Genomic DNA, 18,406 nt, shown 5'->3' with positions numbered 1-18,406 from the left:
GAAAACAAAAGCAAATACATCAACAGAAAAGCTGTCGGCTATGATGCCGAGGAAACTGGGTTTTGGAATCTCAATTACATGCTAAGAGATCCAACGGAAGATTAGCACACAATTGATGATGATAATAAAACAATCCAACAAGAAATGACTTATTGTCCGAGGAATTATATGCGTCTTGTTTAATATAATTTCAATTATAAGTATTAGGTATTTGGACATATACTTGCAATGATAGATTCGAGTAAACTAGTTTGGGACTTAATTATTTTTTTTAAAAGTTTAAAAGATCTAATTAAGATTTTCAAGATTTTTAGGGTTTTAATGGGAATTTTCAAAAATTGTGGGATTCTAAATGAGAAATTTCAAAATTTTGAGAGAGTTAGTAAAAAAGTTTCAAAAAGTTCAAGGCTTAGTAAACATATCTATTTCTTTTTTGAAAGACTAATTAAACAATTTAATTTTTAAGGACTTGATTGAAAGAATTAAATCTTGGGAGGCAAAGGTCGCCTTGTTCCCGTTAGGATCCACCTTTGTATACTTGTCTTTATTTACGGAGTAATTAGCGTCTTATTACGCTCGTTTTAGTTCGGTTTGAAAAAATTGATTAAATTAAAATTTGATCAATTATTTAAATTGAATAAATTTATTTATAAAATTTATAATTATTTTTTTTATTTTTATAACAAAAATTAAAAATTTATATTTTAATATAAAAATAATTTTAAAACATTTCATAAAAAGTGTTAATTACTTTTATTCATTTAAAAATATTTATATAAAAGACTTTAAGCTTATCAAATGAATATAAACAATAGAAAAAAAATCAAAACTAAAAGTAAATATGAAAAGATTAAAAATCAAAACTAAAAATAAATATGAAAAGATTAAGAATCAAATTGAATCAAACCAAATTAAAATAGGTGATTAAAATTTTCTAAAATGTCAATCAAATCAATCTCACCCCTAAGCATTAACTAACCAGTAATTGGTTCCGCTACAGTGTCTATGTATACTTATGTTGGTTACTTACCATGTAAGACAATTGATTTAGGGTATTGTTTCTGCAAAAGTTAATAGTACCTTCTTTTTGAAAGTTTCGTATAGAAATATGATGATTTTCATGTGCTCATCATTGACGTATGCACATATTTGAACATTGGATCAAAATCACCTTAGCTTCTTGAACAGAATCACACAAGGGAAAATCCCTCTGTAATGATTAATTTCTATGTTAGAATTCGAGGACATATTCAAGTATTTGGATATCTATTGATGGGAACATTTGTGTTATCATGATTGTTGGTAGTTTATATATATTTTTTAATTTGAATAGAGTTGTAATTGATGTTTAATGATGGTGTCGTAAATGATCTATGTCGTCTGATTTTAGAAATATGAAGAATATAAGAGAGTCTCTGTTTTTTTAGTTACGTGTGATCGCTTATTTAAGAATATTTAGTGTCGGTGTCAAATCTAAGGTCATAATGATTATTTGTAGATTGATAAGTTAAATAAATTTATCTGTCAATAAGATAATGTGAACTTATCGATGATCATATAATAAAATCATAACTTACGCTGAGAATATAAAACTTCAAAAACTTTGAGAAACTCTAAAAATACTAACATAACCTAGAGAAGAGGTATAACAATACAAATATATCCTTTTCAACTTTTTATGCATTTCATATATTTTTAAAAGGTATATACTTAAATCAATATATATATATATATATATATATATATATATATATATATATATATATAATTTTTTATTTTCTAAATATTGTTTTAGGAATTAAACTGAATTCAATTTTTTCATCGTTTTTATTATTTGAGAAAATAAAAACGGAAAGAGTTATGACTTTCGAAATCAACATATGTCTTTTATTAATATACGTATGTCATTGTCATTGTCATTTTCTAACTCTTCGTGCTTGTGCATTATGTATCTTGGACTCACATTACATGTGTTTGTTCTATTTTTTAAAATCATATACCTTTTTCATATTTTGATTTTTTTTCTTTTATTTCAATCTAATCCGATTATTTTTTACAAATATCACAAAAAATATTTCCTATAAAATACACTTTTTTTATGCGACAGAAAAATGTATATTAAAATAGAAAAACATATTAATAGCATTATGATTACATATTGATGATGTTTACGAGTTATTATTATGAGGGGATTTTATTTTAAAATTATTTTTTATTAGAACAATGATATTTATAAATCATAAAATAGATTAAAAATATAAAAAATAATTAAATTTAAAAAATGAAATAATATTTAATTACTATTGAAAAATAAATCTCATCCAAAATACCAAGTGGATAAAAAACTATAAAGGACAAGGATGCGATGGTTAATTAATGAAAAAAGAGAGCCTGAAATAAAAAATGCGAAAAAGGAAAAACAATTATCCAAAAAGATCTGAGTCCTGTCAGCCACGTCATCTAAAAACTTGGATCAGCCACACAAAACTCACCACTTTTCGCCTTCTTGTTGTTTCCTCAATTATTTGTCACGGCGGTGGCTATGGCGATTAAAAGACTATAAAAGGCTCAAAACTTCCCTCCAATCACTAATAAGCAATGATAGTCTGTTGCGCCATTAGCAACATGGGGAAACTGTTATCAATATGACTAGGCTGTATGAGTAGGACGTTGATTGGTTCGTGGAACATGCAGGGTGAAATCGGTGATGGCCAAGATATTCTTGTGAGGGTACATTCCAAAATGCCTTACAGCGACATATTTGGGTCAGCCAGATGTGATTGCGGAAACCAGTTGGCACTAGCAATGAAGCCAATCGAGGCTACTGGGCAGGGTGTATTAGTTTATCTTCGTGGACAAGAAGGTAAAGGGATTGGTTTAGGCCACAAGCATCATGCTTACAACCTTCAAGATGATGAACACGACACAGTTGAGGCCAATGAGGAGCGTGGATTACCTGTTGGTTCTCGGGAAAACGGCATCGGGGGCACAAGTAAGGTTTCTTCTGCAAATTGTTTGGTATCCTTTATTGGCTTTGCTTCTCTATCCATCACAGTTATTGGCTCATGTTACCTCTTATATTAAAAGGTTCTATCATACATAAAGCATCAAATAATGAATCTAGCTTTTTGTTGAAGTCGGATCTTTGCTTACTAATCTATGAAAGAAAATTAACTCGATTGAAACCACCGGCACCCTTCAATTTCAGAGTGTTGTCGTAGTCCTTAACATCGTATTCCACACCGTCCATTCGGATCCGAAGTTCAACCATATCTTTATACCCGCACCACATGCTTGTGGCATTAAAAAGTGCATGAATGTAGCGTTCAATTTGTTGCAGATACCAAGGGATCTTGGTGTTCATACAATGAGGCTGATGACAAACAATCCGGCAAAGTATGTCCGGCTTAAAGGGTACGGTTTGGCCATTTCCGGCAGGGTACCGTTGTTGACCCCAATAACTAAAGACAACAATGGATGCTAGGAGACCAAAAGAGCAAAAATGGGGCTTACTTTTGGTTCAGAAGTAAACTTGCAACACTGCTTGTTATTTGAGTTGGTAATTTCATGTAGGTTTGTGTTCATAATAACACTTTGATATGATGATTTGGAAATGAAATATTAATTTATTGTTTGATTTAAATTTTTTACGCTAATTTAGAAGTCTAATCGGTTTGTAACGAACATAGTCATATTTTATTTGTTCAAGTTTTTTTTTTCTATGTATTCGAGATTTTTTTTTTAAGATAATAATTTTCTTGTGAAGTAGTGATACATGTATTTACATGCTTTTGACCTATTAAGTAAAATTAGTTTATATTATTGAGACTCGTATAAAATGATTACGCGTCTATGTCGGTATATTCTATTTATTTTACATGTAACTGGAGAATGTTTTAAGATTATGTTCTCATATTGTGTTTTGGACATGTTTTGGGTGCTGGAAACTAAGACAGAAAAATTAGTAAACAAAGCAAAAATATAGGTTAATATGAAATATAATGTAAAATTTAATCACTCTCAATAATTACTCTTCTAATCCTCATGAAGATCAAGGTGATGTGGGGATTTAATCTGTAGCCTGATCATAAAATTTGTCATTTGTCATCTTCAACCATAAATCCTCAAAATAATTTATTTTCTATGTAGAAGTTAGCATCGACGTTTGTTTTCACTCAGAAACAACTGTAGTAATTGAAATACTCGATATATCCTTAGTCATTGATGAAAAGATGCTCTAAAATCGCTGTTTATCGTGTAAATTACATTATTTATTATCTAATTATTAATAGAGCCGCCGAAGTATGTGCTTCCCACCTCTCCGACGAATATTTCTACGGAAGATATCCTTGGTTCGAGGTCTAAGACGGGGGGTAAGGCTTAGAATTTTTTATGGTTTTCGGGTTTTAGTGACCCTTTTTTTTTTCTCCCTTTTAAAGGGTTAGATTGAATCTATGGCTTGATAATTGAAGAATTTGAGAAAGTTTTTTGAAAATTTTAAACTGGCATATATTAAAGTAAATGAAAATGATAGCTACGTATTTTATTTTTATATGTTGACGATGGTATTTGACATTCCTGTTCATTTCTCAATCTGAATTTGGATTAAAATTAGATAAAAGAAATGGAATCGAAAGGTGGTAATTTATTTATGAAAACCATTATTATGGAACAATGCCTTACTAAGGAACATAAACATTATCGAAGAGATTCGGACAGCGTCCTCGTGTAGGATGAGGACAATCTCGCATCTTATGGATGAGCTCCGGAGGGGTTGGCTTCTCGTAGCACAAGTGAATTTCAAATAATTGTACTGTTCCTGTCCTGTTTCTGTTGCAAGAAATCTCAGCTCCAAAATGTACATCCTGACGAACCTTATTGAGAATATCTTGTACAGTATAGAAACGTGTACTTTGTAGGCTGAAATCTGAATATAACAACGAATAATATAAATCCATAGCTTGTATAATAATATAAACAGAAAAAAGTAAAGATTTTGATTAATGAAATATATAAGCTAATAATCAAGTATAATAGAGATATAATCACCAGGATTTGGCAAGTTTTGTGTAAGCCTTAAGCCCGACTCAAAATATCTGAGTGGATCCATGGGGTAAGCGGAGCATTTTCCTTGAGCATCCCATTCGTGTTCCCAAAATATCTCTTTTGCTTGGGTATCCGTGGGATTCTTCAAGTTTGGCCATAGATAGTGCATGTCTTGTAAAATCGGGGTGAGAGATGGCTTTCAAATCAAGAAAAAATATTAGGTTAGTTCAAAAAAAGATAATAAATAATTTTAAATAAATAAAAACAAATCCAGAAATATTGATTAGATTATATGAACTTACCATGATCATTTGAGCAAGAGGCGGGGTGGTACGGGTACATTGAGGAAATTTGCTGTATGGATCAATTGGTTGATCATTGATATCTTGTGGCCATATCCCGTGAATCGTAAACATATCATTATAGGGTTGTGGGAGAGGATTTGGACAAATCACATATGGAGAACTGCAATAACCTCGCGGCCACTGTAAACTAAGTTTATAAAATTCTACGGATTTCTTAAATCGTAGAAATTCACCGAATCTCTTTCATCAAAACCACAAGTCAACAATGTAAAGAAAAAAAGGAGTTTAGAAACCATTCTTACAGGTTACAAGAGCAAGACTAGATCGGTGTATCCATAAGGAAGGGCACCCTCCTTTACATAGGGGTTTTCACCCATCTAAATAGTTGAAACAACTTAAAGAGATGTGGAAATGCATTGTTTCAATTCCCTAATTCTAATATGATATGTTTGGATAGATAAAAAGATTAACTATTGTTTTTAATTCTAAAGACATTTCCTGTTACTAAACACGTCTATATGCCCGATTATTTTTAAAATTAAGTTTGATAATAAACTTTCCCTTCATTAATTTTCCTAAGCAATTTGTTTTAATCGTTTTATCTACAACATAATGCATACCACATCATTGTCTATTAAAAAGGAAATATAATGGACATTCATTTAATATTATACATTATTGGATAACTCTCCACATGATATTTACATATTGAAAGAAAAAAAGAATATATTATTTTCCATTTTTTTCTTCTTGCCCTGCATTCTATTATTTCTACATGATTTGATGTTAATTACATCATTTGAAATTTTATGTTTAAAATTACTGATTTTTATAATCATAAATTTAAAATTTATTTATATAAAAAGACAAAATATTTTAAATTTTGTATTTCTAAATAATTGAAATTAGATTTCAATTGGACATAAAGTTAAAAATATCATTATACGACAAAACATCTAAAATAGACATATCAAGTCCAATTTTAATTTTGAAACACTTATTTATAATATTCAAATTTAGGCTTATTTAGAAAACTTTTTGTGGAAGATTGCTAAAATATTAAAAGTTACATTAGTTTTCCGTCGCAGTCATTTTAGAAATAGTTTTTAACCAATAATCTGTCCGCACATAATTAAATGGCTTTGCATCATTGTACTCAGAGTACAACTAAGATGTTTCCTTTTTTTAACATACTTCTTTTATTTTATTTAATGTAATGAAATTGTTAGTTTTTTAGAGGAAGCGGCTCTATTTAAATGGAAATGAGGTGGTTTTAAAATTAGTATTCTAAGAAAAATAGAGTATAAAGGGGAAATATGGATGCTCTGTGTCATGGAATCATTTTTATTTTGTGGCATTATTTCTAAATAAATGGATTATGCGTTGAATCTTAAAGCCACTGAATATGCCCAACATATCCTTATATAATGGCCGGTCATACCCTAAATGAATCTCCTCTCTAGACATTTAAATCATACTTAAACATTTAAATTTGTATTTTTTAAATATATTAATCATGTTTATTGAATTTAATATTTTAAATTTATATTTAAACGTCAAAGGGATAAAATATAATTAATAATAAAAATGAAAACTAAAATAAAAATAAGAGTCTAAGTAAATATATTAATTAATATGAATAATATTTTTATATACTTCTTAATAAAACCGCTTACCTATGTTGTAGTTTCATCTATGTAGGCAGCTGATTTTTTTTAATGTATTCCAAATACTTCATTTCTCTGGAACTTACTGGAGAGTCTTTTAATAATGCAAGCATATTTTCTTCATTTCTCTGGAACTTACTGGAGAGTCTTTTAATAATGCAAGCACAAAATATGATATTTTATAAGGCAAACTACTCAAATGATTATTTAATTATGAGGGTAGTATCGATATGATTATCATACTTTAATTTTATCAATATGATCACATAATTATTTAAGTGGTTTCAATCAAGTCACCTACTGTTAACATTTGACGGAAGTATTGACGTAACAATTAATAAAATTGACATAACTATACATTTAGTCATCAATAGTTGTATATTCTATCAATTTAATTTTAATTTTAATTTGATTAAAAAAAAATAACCATGCAATTTAGAGGTGCCATATGTTAATCGATGTGACACATTTCACTAAGGACCTAATGGTAAGGGTGGGCATACCTCTACCACTGAGGTAAACTCAACATTTATTTTTAGATTGTACAGTTTTTTTTATTTATCTTGTTATAAATTATAACATAAAAGAAAATAATAAAACTTAATAAATTAATTATATATATATATATATGTATATTAAATTGTAGTTAATATAAGTCTTAAAAATAAAAATGAATATAAGATTTTTATATTTTTACATTAAATTACATTTTTTCTTTTTCAGTCATTTTTAAATGATTATAAATTCAAAGTAAATGAAAAATTATCTTTAAAAAAATATTTGAAGACAAAATTTAAGATTCGAATTATAAATTTGTTTTTTGTAACTTTAGATTTTCTAAATAAATTTTGAATATAATTGTATTTTAAATATAATTCATATATAACCATTTGAAAATAATTGTGAAAACAATAATTTAATTTAAAAATATTAAAAAATAAAACTCAATTTTATTTTATTATTTTTATTTTTATTTAATTTAAAATAAATACAAAACCTTGAATTTAGATATAAAAAAATAATAACTCATTTACCACTAAAATAAATAAAATATTGAACAATTTAATAATAAACTTTAGATTTACCTCAATGGTTAAGGTGCCGGCCCTTAACTTGAGTTACTTGGTTCAATTCCCTAGGCAAAATATCTCATTTTATTTGTTTTCCTTTAAATTGGTGGTGATATGTGTTACCACTTTATTCGTGGCAAGATTTATTGAATTAAATTTAATTTAAAAATATAAAAAATAAATTTATTTTTATTTTTAATCTTGTATTAATTTGAGATTCAAGTATATATACAAAAATTCACATAAGAACCAAGGAATAAATTTTGCTTCAATGGTGTTGGTATTGTTTAATTATATAGTTTCCATATGTTCAAGTCCCTGAATGACTATTTTTCATTCTTTAATTTTCTGGTAGTATATATATAATTCATCTATATTTAAACCAACGAATAAATTTTGCTACGTAACCTCAATATAGGTTTTATACATGATTGTATAGACCAGACCACAAATGTATCAACGACCACGACCACCCATGATCACGACGGGACGGACGACGGCTGCGGTATGCGAGAGTCCCCATTGTTCTCTTTCACTCAATAAGGAAGTGAGAAATCCAAGCCTTAAATATTCATTCTCAATAGTGTTTCTAATACTATGTGGGATTGAGTATTACCAACACTTGTTTCCAATGCTAAGTTAAAACATTTAACATTTAACATTTGGAAGTTGGAACATATTTAACCAACTGAACATCCTTTCGGTTGCCAAGATAATTAAGTGATATTTGTAATCGAGTTGGGAAAACTTGGTTTGTTTTGCAATATTTAAGTGATATTTGTTTTTAACATAAGATCCTATTCCATTATTACGTGCCAGGATGTACACAACACATTGGGATTAATCAAATGTCTTTTGTGTTGGCTACATGGTGTGATGGCGACATCGTCGGGGGAACATGACGAAGTGCTTACTCTTGCTTCACATCATCTCTTTTATCTTCTTTTAACCTAACTTTCGCTAAGTACATTGCATTCTCAAGCATTGATTAAATGTGTTCCAACTTCCAAATGTTAAATGTTTCAACTTAGCATTGGAAACAAGTGTTGGTAATACTCAATCCCACATAGTATTGGAAACACTATTGGGAATGGGTATTTAAGGCTTGGATTTCCCACTTCCTTGTTGAGTGAAAGAGAACAAGGGTGACTTTCGCGTACCGCCGCCGCCGTCCCAGTCGTGGTAATACGTGTCTTCGACACGTCCGCGCGGATACTATCTTTTATCATATCTTAGTAAACAAGTTAATGTATAGTTCGGACTATTGCCAAATTTATTAACCTTAAAAGAGAGTTTGAAATATATGAATAATCATTTTGTAACTTTTAATAATTGAATGACTCAATAAAATAACGTCATATAATCAAGATATTATGATATATTCATTAGTCATATGAATTATCATCAACAACGTCTTGTTAAATATAAACTAGACAAATACATTCATGACTATCGTAAGTAAAATATAACGGTAAACGACCAGTGATAGCCTGATGAACAAGAACATGAATAATTGAGATAACAACATACAAAAACAAATCACTCGAACGTCCTTAGACACCAAAGATAGAGGAGAAAAACCTTGAGAATATTCAAAGAGGACAAATGAAGAACCGATCTTCCCTTAACTGTAATCCCTTTCGACACAAATATCCGACAACTATCAAATGTCGCGTATAAACGAACGAAGAAATCATGCATCAAAAATATATATTAAAATAAAAAAAAACATATTTATAGCAATATGATTACATATTGATGATGTTTTCGAGTTATTATTATGGGGAGATTTTATTTAAATATTATTTTTATTAGAACAATGATATTTATAAATCATAAAATAGATCAAAAACATAAAAAAAATAATTAAATTTAATAAATGAAATAATATTTAATTACTATTGAAAAATAAATCTCATCCAAAATTCCAAGTGGATAAAAGTTATAAAGGACAAGGATGCGATGGTTAATTAATGAAAAAAGAGAGCCTGAAATAGAAAATGCGAAAAAGGAAAAACAATTATCCAAAAAAGATCTGAGTCCTGTCAGCCACGTCAACTCAAAACTTGGATGAGCCACACAAAACTCACCACTTTTCGCCTTCTTGTCGATTCCTCAAGCATTTGTCACGGCGGTGGCTATGGCGATTAAACGCCAATAAAAGGCTCAAAACTTCTCTCCAATCACTAATAAGCAATGATAGTGGGGAAACTGTTATCAATATGACTAGGCTGTATGAGTAGGACGTTGATTGGGTCGTGGAACATGCAGGGTGAAATCGGTGACGGCCAATATATTCTTGTGAGGGTACATTCCGAATGCCTTACGGCGACATATTTGGGTCAGCCAGATGTGATTGCGGAAACCAGTTGGCACTAGAAATGAAGCCAATCGAGGCTACTGGGCAGGGTGTATTAGTTTATCTTCGTGGACATGAAGGTAAAGGGATTGGTTTAGGCCACAAGCATCGTGCTTACAACCTTCAAGATGATGAACACGACACAGTTGAGGCCAATGAGGAGCTTGGATTACCTGTTGGTTCTCGGGAATACGGCATCGGGGCACAATTAAGGTTTCTTCTGCAAATTGTTTGGTATCATTTATGCTTTGCTTCTCTATCCATCACAGTTATTGGCTCATGTTACCTCTTATATTAAAAGGTTCTAATGTTCTATCATACATAAAGCATCAAATAATGAATCTAGCTGCTAATTCTCTTTGTGCCTTCTGCAATCGAGCTCCAGAATCTATTAATCATGTTCTCTGTCACCGTGAGTGTGTATGGCAGGTTTGGCAACGACGGTGCTCCGTATGGCATGTAAATATTGTATTTTCATTGAATGTGAAAGATTTGCTGCAGGTTTGGGTTTCCCAGATAATTAAAAAGAAATTTCGTTCATTATGGAAACTCGGGTTCTTCGGTCTGATATGGAAAATCTGGTTGTGCCGTAACAAAATCAGGTTCAAGGGGAGTTCATTCTCGGTTGATCAAATCTTCTTCTTATCTATGATTCCGATTGGTCTGTGGGCTAACGTGCTTTGGCTGTCGTTGATTCCGATCGTTCAAGATTTTGTTCGTAGCCTCGAATCTCTACTGATTGGATTCTGTTGATAGGGTTCTATTTTTCTGCAATTATTTACATGGTCTGATCATTTGATGTTGTTTTCTCTAATCTTCTCTGATATGCGGACAGACGTTTAGCATAGATGATACTGTCACTATGTTTCTCGTTCTGGAATCTGGTGGCCAGCAGTCTTGGCTGTTCCTTAAGCTGTTAAGATTTCTTGTTGCTCGCTGTATTCCTTTCCAGTAGTCTTGGCTGCTCCTTAATTGTTCTGGATCCTTGTTGCACGCGGTTTTCCATTCTTTAAGCTTCATTTCCGAACTAAACAAGGCGCTTGCATCTTTCTTGTTTGATCTCGCCTTCATGAAGGTGCCTTTCATAATGGTTCAGTGGTTGTGATCCTTGCTTATCCATAGTAAGGCTTATGCTTTAATGGTTTTTAGTTTTGAGGCTGTAGCACGATTTGTTTCTGCTTGGATGTTCGTTAATTTTCTGTATTCACTTCAGGGTGTAGTCTGCAGCTCTTCGTTAGCTTGTTATGGGCTGTTTAAGTGGTTTAGTTTCGGTTTTATGTTTTGATGTAATAGGGACTATGGTTGATTGGTTTGTTCCACTCCAATGTTACATTCTTTTTCTTCCACGTAGGTTTAAGGAAGTTTTTTAATGAGGTACTTGGAGTGGTGTATTTTGTGTTCCTCTTTAATACAAAGTACTTTTTCAAAAAAAAATGAATCTAGCTTTTGGTCGAAGTCAGATCCTTGCTTACTAATCTATGAAAGAAAATCAACTCGATTGAAACCCCCGGCACCCTTCAATTTCAGAGTGTTGTCGTAGTCCTTAACATCGTATTCCACAACGTCCATTCGGATCCGAAGTTCAACCATGTCTGTATACCTGCACCACATGCTTGTGGCATTAAAGGTGCCTGAATGTAGCGTTCAATTTGTTGCAGATACCAAGGGATCTTGGTGTTCATACAATGAGGCTGATGACAAACAATCCGGCAAATTATGTCGGGCTTAAAGGTTACGGTTTGGCCATTTCCGGCAGGGTACCGTTGTTAGACAACAATGGATACTAGGAGACCAAAAGAGCAAAAATGGGCTTACTTTCGGTTCATAAGTAAACTTGCAACGGTGTTTGTTATTTGAGTTGGTAATTTCATGTACGTCTGTGTTCATAATAACACTTTGATATGATGATTTGGAAATAAAATATTATTTTATTATTTGATTTAAGTTTTTACACTAATTTAAAAGATTAATCGGTTTGTAACGAACATGATCATATTTTATTTGTTCAAAATTTTTTTTATGTATTCGAGATTTTTTTAAGATAATAATTTTCTTGTGAAGTAGTGATACATGTATTTACATGCTTTTGACCTATTAAGCAAAATTAGTTTATATTATTGAGACTTGTATCAAAATAATTACGCATCTATATCGGTATATTCTATTTATTTTACATGTATCTGGAGAATGTTTTAAGATTATATTCTCATATTCGTGTTTGGACATGTTTTGGGTGTTGGAAACTAAGACAGCAAAATTAATAAACAAAGCAGAAATATAGGCCAATATGAAATATAATGTAAAATTTAATCACTCTCAATAGTTACTCTTCTAATCCCCATGAAGATCAAGGTGAAGTGGGGATTTAATCTATAGTCTGATCCTAAAATTTGTCATTTATTATCTTCAACCATAAATCCTCAACATAATTTATTTTTTATGTAGCATCGATGTTTATTTTCACCAACATTGGGGGAGGAGGATTGTGGAGGCATTGAAGAAAGATTTATGATTTATGAGGATGGAGATAACAACACTTTCTAAACATCAACTCAAAAACAACTGTTATAATTGAAATACTCGATACATCTTTTGTAATTGATGAAATGATAGGTATTAAGATTAATGTTTCGTTTAATTTAAAGGGTTGGGTTGGTGTCCGAAACGTTAGCAGGATAGCTGCACGCATTGAATTGGGCAATTAATGCCCCGATTTCCGGTGATTTTGTTCCCAATTTTTTCATTTTCCCTTTTTTAATTATTTTAATTATTGTATTATTATAATTGTTTTTAACGTTTTTAAAATTTTACCAACCATAAATTGATGATAATATAATAGCCTAATAGGATAAGCTCATGGGCTTTTAGCTGCCCAGGGCTCAGTCCAAGAATATAGCTCCAGTTCTTTTAGTCTTCTGCGTCTTTATCAATTTCTCATTTGTATATCCCCAACTAAAATCTGAAGGAAGATGAAAGAGTTGAGCAAAACTGGAGCCTATGTACCAGAGATTTTGGCGTTGGAGATTTGTCGCAATCGTCTTTCGGTTGGGTCTCGGAATTGAGCTTCAACTTGAAAAAAATGTGGATTGGAGTCGCCACCGACCATTTTAAAATGAATTTAGGTGGGTCGGACACCATCTTACCTGATCTGCGTTTTGTACCAGAAATGTGTCTGGTTCGGGAGTCGGTTACGGTCAAGGAAGGATTAACACCCTTGAACCGCCCTTTCGGTACCAATTAATTTACCGGTTGTCTTAATTGCGAAAATTCGAAATTTAAATTAAAATTTAAAAACCGATTCAAATTACTTACCTTTGATCAGAAAAAATTCCCCTAAAAAAACAATTATATTTTCCTATATCTACCCTAAAAATGATATCAATAAACTATATGTATCATTGAAGGAAATCATATATGCAAATTCGAACAACTAGCATGGGAACAAAATGCATAAAATAATAATAAATAATATATATATTTTATGAAATGTAGTGCACGAAAAATGTGCATGTTTTAAAAAATGCACACTCACGAAAATAATAATAAAATATGCTAAATGTGTATATTTTCTTAAATGCACACAACACATAAAACAAAATAAGGGCCCTACTGCCATCAATTCATCGGGAAAACATGGTAAAAAAGAGAAGCCAGGAAAACAAGGGGGCCTAGAAAGAAAAAGCTTAGGAAAAAACAAATTGGTTAAGTAATGTACATATATAATATAGTATTAATAATAAAATGTACATAAGGATGATAATAATAATACTAAAAAATGAAAGATGGGAAAAAGATAATAAAATATATGATAATAAAAACAATATACATAATAATTAAAATAATAAAGAAAAAAGATTAAAAAAGAAAATAAAAATAATATAATATAATAATAATGAATAAAAAACGAAAATAATAAGAATATATAGAAAATGAATAGAAATATATATATATATATATATATATATATATATAGTACTTAAATAAAAAATCAAATTAAAACAATTAAAATACATATATATATTAATAATAGGTGTATAAATAAAATATTAAAAAATATATGCATATATATAGCAAAATAATTAATATAAAATAATAAAAGTAATAATACAAGGATCAAATTGAACTAAAAGGCAGGTTAGGTGGCCAAATAAAAAAAATCAAAATTAAAGATCGAATTTTGGGTCCTAAGGAAGCTTTTAAAAGCACGGGGGACCAAAAGAGAGATTTACTCACTTTTGAAGCAAAACGCGCGGATCTCCCGATGAGTCGGGTCGCCCGCGGGTCACTAGTGATCCATGGATCACGTATAAATGCTAATAATTTTCTTTAAACTCTCATTTTTTCATGTTTGAAAAACAAGTGCCCCCCTTTCTTTGTCTCTCTCGTCTGTTCATCAAGCAGGATGAACAACGCCGCTGGTTCCCAGATTCCGGCGATCCCTCCATTCATCGGCAAAAATTCTTTTTCCTTTTGTTTTCTAATTGAACATACGGGAAAGACGAGCATGCAAAGGACTCGAAAACAAGGTGAGGGTTTTACCTTTTCAAAATCGCCAGTCAAATGCTTCGGTTTCACTGATTTTTTCTTCGAGTATTTTGTATAAAAAAGTGCTTATATTTCTCTTGAATATCCATCGTCCCCAAAATACAATGGGGATCACATATTATTTATAGGGTTTACAATGCCTATGTTTAAGAGTTTAAATCCTAGTAAAATACTAATGCTTTGTTGTTGTTTGTTGGCTTTGGCGTTTCTGTGTCACACATTCGTTGGTGGTGAGCGAAACGGCCGGCGAGTTGCGTGTTTGGCGGATGTTGTTGCGAGGAGGGAGCGTGCTGCGTGAGGGAACCTTGATCCAGCATTGCGGCGTTGGGGTGAGGCGTTTGCTAGGGTTTCTGAAAACCCAAAGTGATCTGGGCTGCTCCACGTAGGACTTGGGTCTGATGTGCTGGACCACGTATATGGATTTGTTTGTATCTGGGCACCAATTGGGCCTGTAAAAATAATAAAATAATTAATACAATATATAACATATGTTTAATATACTATATATTATAAACGTGTGACATGTGAGGCGAAAATATTGTGTCTACAAGATTCTCTCCAAACTTCCTGTTAAATTCTTGACACGTTTCAGGTTAGTTTGTAAGGATTGGTCTTTATCTTTTCATTCCCCACTTTTCATTACCAAACATCATCAGAACAACCTCAGAAACAACAAGCTTAATTTCCTCCTCAAACGTAGTCATGGTAGCACCCGTGATAACATCTTTTATTTCTCTCAGCTTTCGACTGAGAAAGACTTTTCGGTAAACCACAACATTCACTTACCCTTTTTCGAGAATTATTTGTATACTCCTGACGTTTATGGTCCTTGTAATGGATTGTTGTGTTTACGTGAAAATGATAGAGTTGCCCTTTGGAACCCATCAACCAGAGAGTTCAAAACCCTTCCTGAATCCTCAGTCCAACGCCCTCCTGATCTGTATTACACTGCTTTTGACCATTGCTTTGGTTTTGGGTACGATCCTCAAACTGACGATTACAAAATTGTAAGATTTGTTTTTAATAAAGTTTTTAATAAAGTTTTAGATGATGAATATGAATCGAAGATGCAAGTCGAGTTATATTCGCTTAAAAGCGATTCATGGACGGAAATTGTAGAACCTGATGGGCTTCCTTATGGCGGTGCTGTGTTTAATACATACGTAAATGGGTTTTATTATTGGCAGGCACTGGGGGATTTTGATAAGCTTGTTCTTGCATTTGATATGGTTGATGAAAAGTTTTCGACTTTACCTATGCCTGAATTTGATGTGCCTTTAACCCAATACTATTGGGAACTTTTGGAGTTCAATGGATTGCTTGGTGCTATTGTTTACCCAATTAAAGGATCCGAGAAATCTTTTGATTTATGGGTTATGAATGGATGTTGGAGTAAACAATTTAGTATTGAATCTGTACGTGGAGTTGAGAGGCCTTTGTGGTTTTGGAAAAATGGTGAATTGTTTCTTGCGAGCTCGGATCATGAATTAATGATGTTCCCTCCACACGAGAGCTTAAAAATCTGGGTATCCATGCTTATGAAAGATCAATGCAAATTATTGCTTATGTTGAGAGCTTCGTTTCATTCAGTGGAAGATCAGAGTATGAGGAACGTATAATACGTGTGCATCAAATTCATATCGAAGACAATGATGGATAGGACGATGGGATTTTCCATTTTATTTTGTTTTAGTGCTTTTGTCAATTTTATACCTAGAAAACTGTCTATTGGTTTACTTTAATTTACAGGTGCCAGACATGGAGTGGGTTGCATACTTAAATTATGCTTTAGAAAACTCCATATCTTCAATAATTGAATGTATTTTGAAGTTGAATATAGGCTATTAGTATTGTTGTTGTTATGATCATGCCTTGTTATATGTGAAGCAATTGTTATCAACCCTACTGTTCAGGATTACTAAACATATATAATAATATTCCCCTGTGGAATGTTTCTCTAAATTGTTTTCCCATGATGCTTGTATGTTCTATAAATCAGAATTGATGTAATATTTTTAAGAAAATAAAAGAAACAACTTTTAAAATACTTTGATTTAAGTGGATATATGTGAATTACAGATTCAAAATACTTAATTTTCAATTGAAATATTGAAATTTACCCTTTAATTGTATTTATAGTTTTTTGATCTCTGTGTTATAAATAAATCCCAAACTAATTTTCGAGGGGGTACATTTCCGATTTTCCATCATATTTTTAATTTTTTCCATCTTTTTGCTACAGTTAAGGTTGGATTAGTGTAGAGAGGTTTAGGGTTAGAGAACATATTTATGGAATGTTTAATCTCATAGTTGAAAGTGATATATACTGTTTCTTGAATTGACAATGCTTGCTATTTTTATGGTGCTGGTAATGACAGCTTTGATTATGTGGTTTTCATCTCATGTTCAACTACTTTTGTTCTTCAAGGTATTAGTTTGCATGATTTTAATTGTAGGTTAAAAGCAGGGATTTAAATACATAGATAAAGTAGTTGTCGTCACATTTTCAGTTATGTTACGTGGATATAACACTATTATTATGTTCATTATAGATATTAAGGTTGAAAAATAACGGTTTTAGAAGACATTATTAAAGTTATATAATAACAATAACTTCAATAACGGTTTATTATTTAAATCGATGATTAGAAGACTTTGTTAATATTTCTTAATTCCAACTTGTTATTCTTCTCCTGCTAAGGTTTTCCCATCACGAATGGACAAAAGGAGTAGTCATTCTTGATAATCTTAAATGTTTATGTAATTTAAATATTTTTCTTTCTTTTTTTAAAAATTGTATAAATTTATTTTTTAATATAAAATTATCCATGTTCTTCTCCTAAAAATGCCGTGTTTGTTCTTTTCTTTTACCCAAATCTGACTGCTTATCTTTGGATTTTTAATTTCAATTAAGTGATAAGTTCTCAAACTCCTCTTTCATTTCATTCCCTATTGTTCCACTGGCTCCTGTCAATGATCGGCAAGCTTTCCAATCTCATATTTTACTTGTTAGAAATTTAATATATTAAGATAATTTAGTAAAATTTACTTTTATATAATTTTATATTCTCTGATCAAATACTGTTATGTTGCAATTTTATCAAATGAGATAATATAATATTCACATTAGGTAACGTTATATTTTGAAAATTCTACTTTTAAAAATAATTGTGTGAACTAGAAACATTCTTAAAGTGAAGATTCATAGAAATTTAAAAAACAATCGAAGAAAAAACTATACATTTTATTTTCAGAGACAAATTATTAAAAATAATCTTAATAATAATCATATAGAGTAAATTAGAGAGGTGGGACAAATATAGATTTATAAGTGTTTTGTATATACGGGGAAAATTTCTTAGAACTAAGTTAAAATCAAATTAGAATAGTAAATTTTGGCCTTCAATTTGTAGA

The 18,406-nt window shown here is 31.0% G+C and overlaps 3 protein-coding genes and 1 pseudogene across 3 annotated transcripts; 3 read left to right on the top strand and 1 right to left on the bottom strand.

Moving 5' to 3' along the window:
• The first annotated feature begins 2,688 nt into the window (after nt 1-2,688).
• Nucleotides 2,689-3,484, top strand: LOC120132402 (bifunctional riboflavin biosynthesis protein RIBA 1, chloroplastic-like). The gene is made up of 2 exons (XM_039149167.1): nt 2,689-3,018; nt 3,341-3,484. The coding sequence occupies exons 1-2, from the start codon at nt 2,689-2,691 to the stop codon at nt 3,482-3,484; spliced, it is 474 nt and encodes a 157-aa protein (XP_039005098.1).
• Nucleotides 3,485-4,682: 1,198 nt separating this feature from the next.
• On the bottom strand, nt 4,683-5,462 carry LOC120132401 (ribonuclease 3-like). The gene is made up of 3 exons (XM_039149166.1): nt 5,349-5,462; nt 5,050-5,242; nt 4,683-4,927 (listed from the first exon to the last, which is right to left on the bottom strand). The coding sequence occupies exons 1-3, from the start codon at nt 5,460-5,462 to the stop codon at nt 4,683-4,685; spliced, it is 552 nt and encodes a 183-aa protein (XP_039005097.1).
• A 4,876-nt stretch (nt 5,463-10,338) lies between these two features.
• Nucleotides 10,339-12,234, top strand: LOC120132400 (annotated as a pseudogene).
• Nucleotides 12,235-13,354: 1,120 nt separating this feature from the next.
• LOC120132416 (F-box/kelch-repeat protein At3g23880-like) lies at nt 13,355-16,914 on the top strand. Its single transcript, XM_039149179.1, has 2 exons — nt 13,355-13,470; nt 15,544-16,914. The coding sequence occupies exons 1-2, from the start codon at nt 13,417-13,419 to the stop codon at nt 16,609-16,611; spliced, it is 1,122 nt and encodes a 373-aa protein (XP_039005110.1). The 5' UTR covers nt 13,355-13,416; the 3' UTR covers nt 16,612-16,914.
• Nucleotides 16,915-18,406: the final 1,492 nt, after the last annotated feature.

Source organism: Hibiscus syriacus, unplaced genomic scaffold, assembly GCF_006381635.1.
Source record: "Hibiscus syriacus cultivar Baekdansim isolate YM2019G1 unplaced genomic scaffold, ASM638163v2 tig00110562_pilon, whole genome shotgun sequence".
Taxonomy (NCBI): Eukaryota; Viridiplantae; Streptophyta; class Magnoliopsida; order Malvales; family Malvaceae; genus Hibiscus; species Hibiscus syriacus.
Note: the sequence above shows the minus strand (reverse complement) of the source record. Positions and strands in the feature narration are given on the sequence as shown.

Bases quoted from the DNA above. Each gene is read 5' to 3' on its own strand.
- LOC120132402 (XM_039149167.1), top strand. From the start codon at position 2,689: ATGCAGGGTGAAATCGGTGATGGCCAAGATATTCTTGTGAGGGTACAT. The intron at 3,019-3,340 runs GTATCCTTTATT...AATTTGTTGCAG, and splicing joins TTTCTTCTGCAAATTGTTTG to ATACCAAGGGATCTTGGTGT.
- LOC120132401 (XM_039149166.1), bottom strand. From the start codon at position 5,462: ATGTTTACGATTCACGGGATATGGCCACAAGATATCAATGATCAACCA. The intron at 5,243-5,348 runs GTAAGTTCATAT...TTGATTTGAAAG, and splicing joins CTCTTGCTCAAATGATCATG to CCATCTCTCACCCCGATTTT. The intron at 4,928-5,049 runs GTGATTATATCT...TGTTATATTCAG, and splicing joins ACAAAACTTGCCAAATCCTG to ATTTCAGCCTACAAAGTACA.
- LOC120132416 (XM_039149179.1), top strand. From the start codon at position 13,417: ATGAAAGAGTTGAGCAAAACTGGAGCCTATGTACCAGAGATTTTGGCG. The intron at 13,471-15,543 runs ATTTGTCGCAAT...TGTGTCTACAAG, and splicing joins CAGAGATTTTGGCGTTGGAG to ATTCTCTCCAAACTTCCTGT.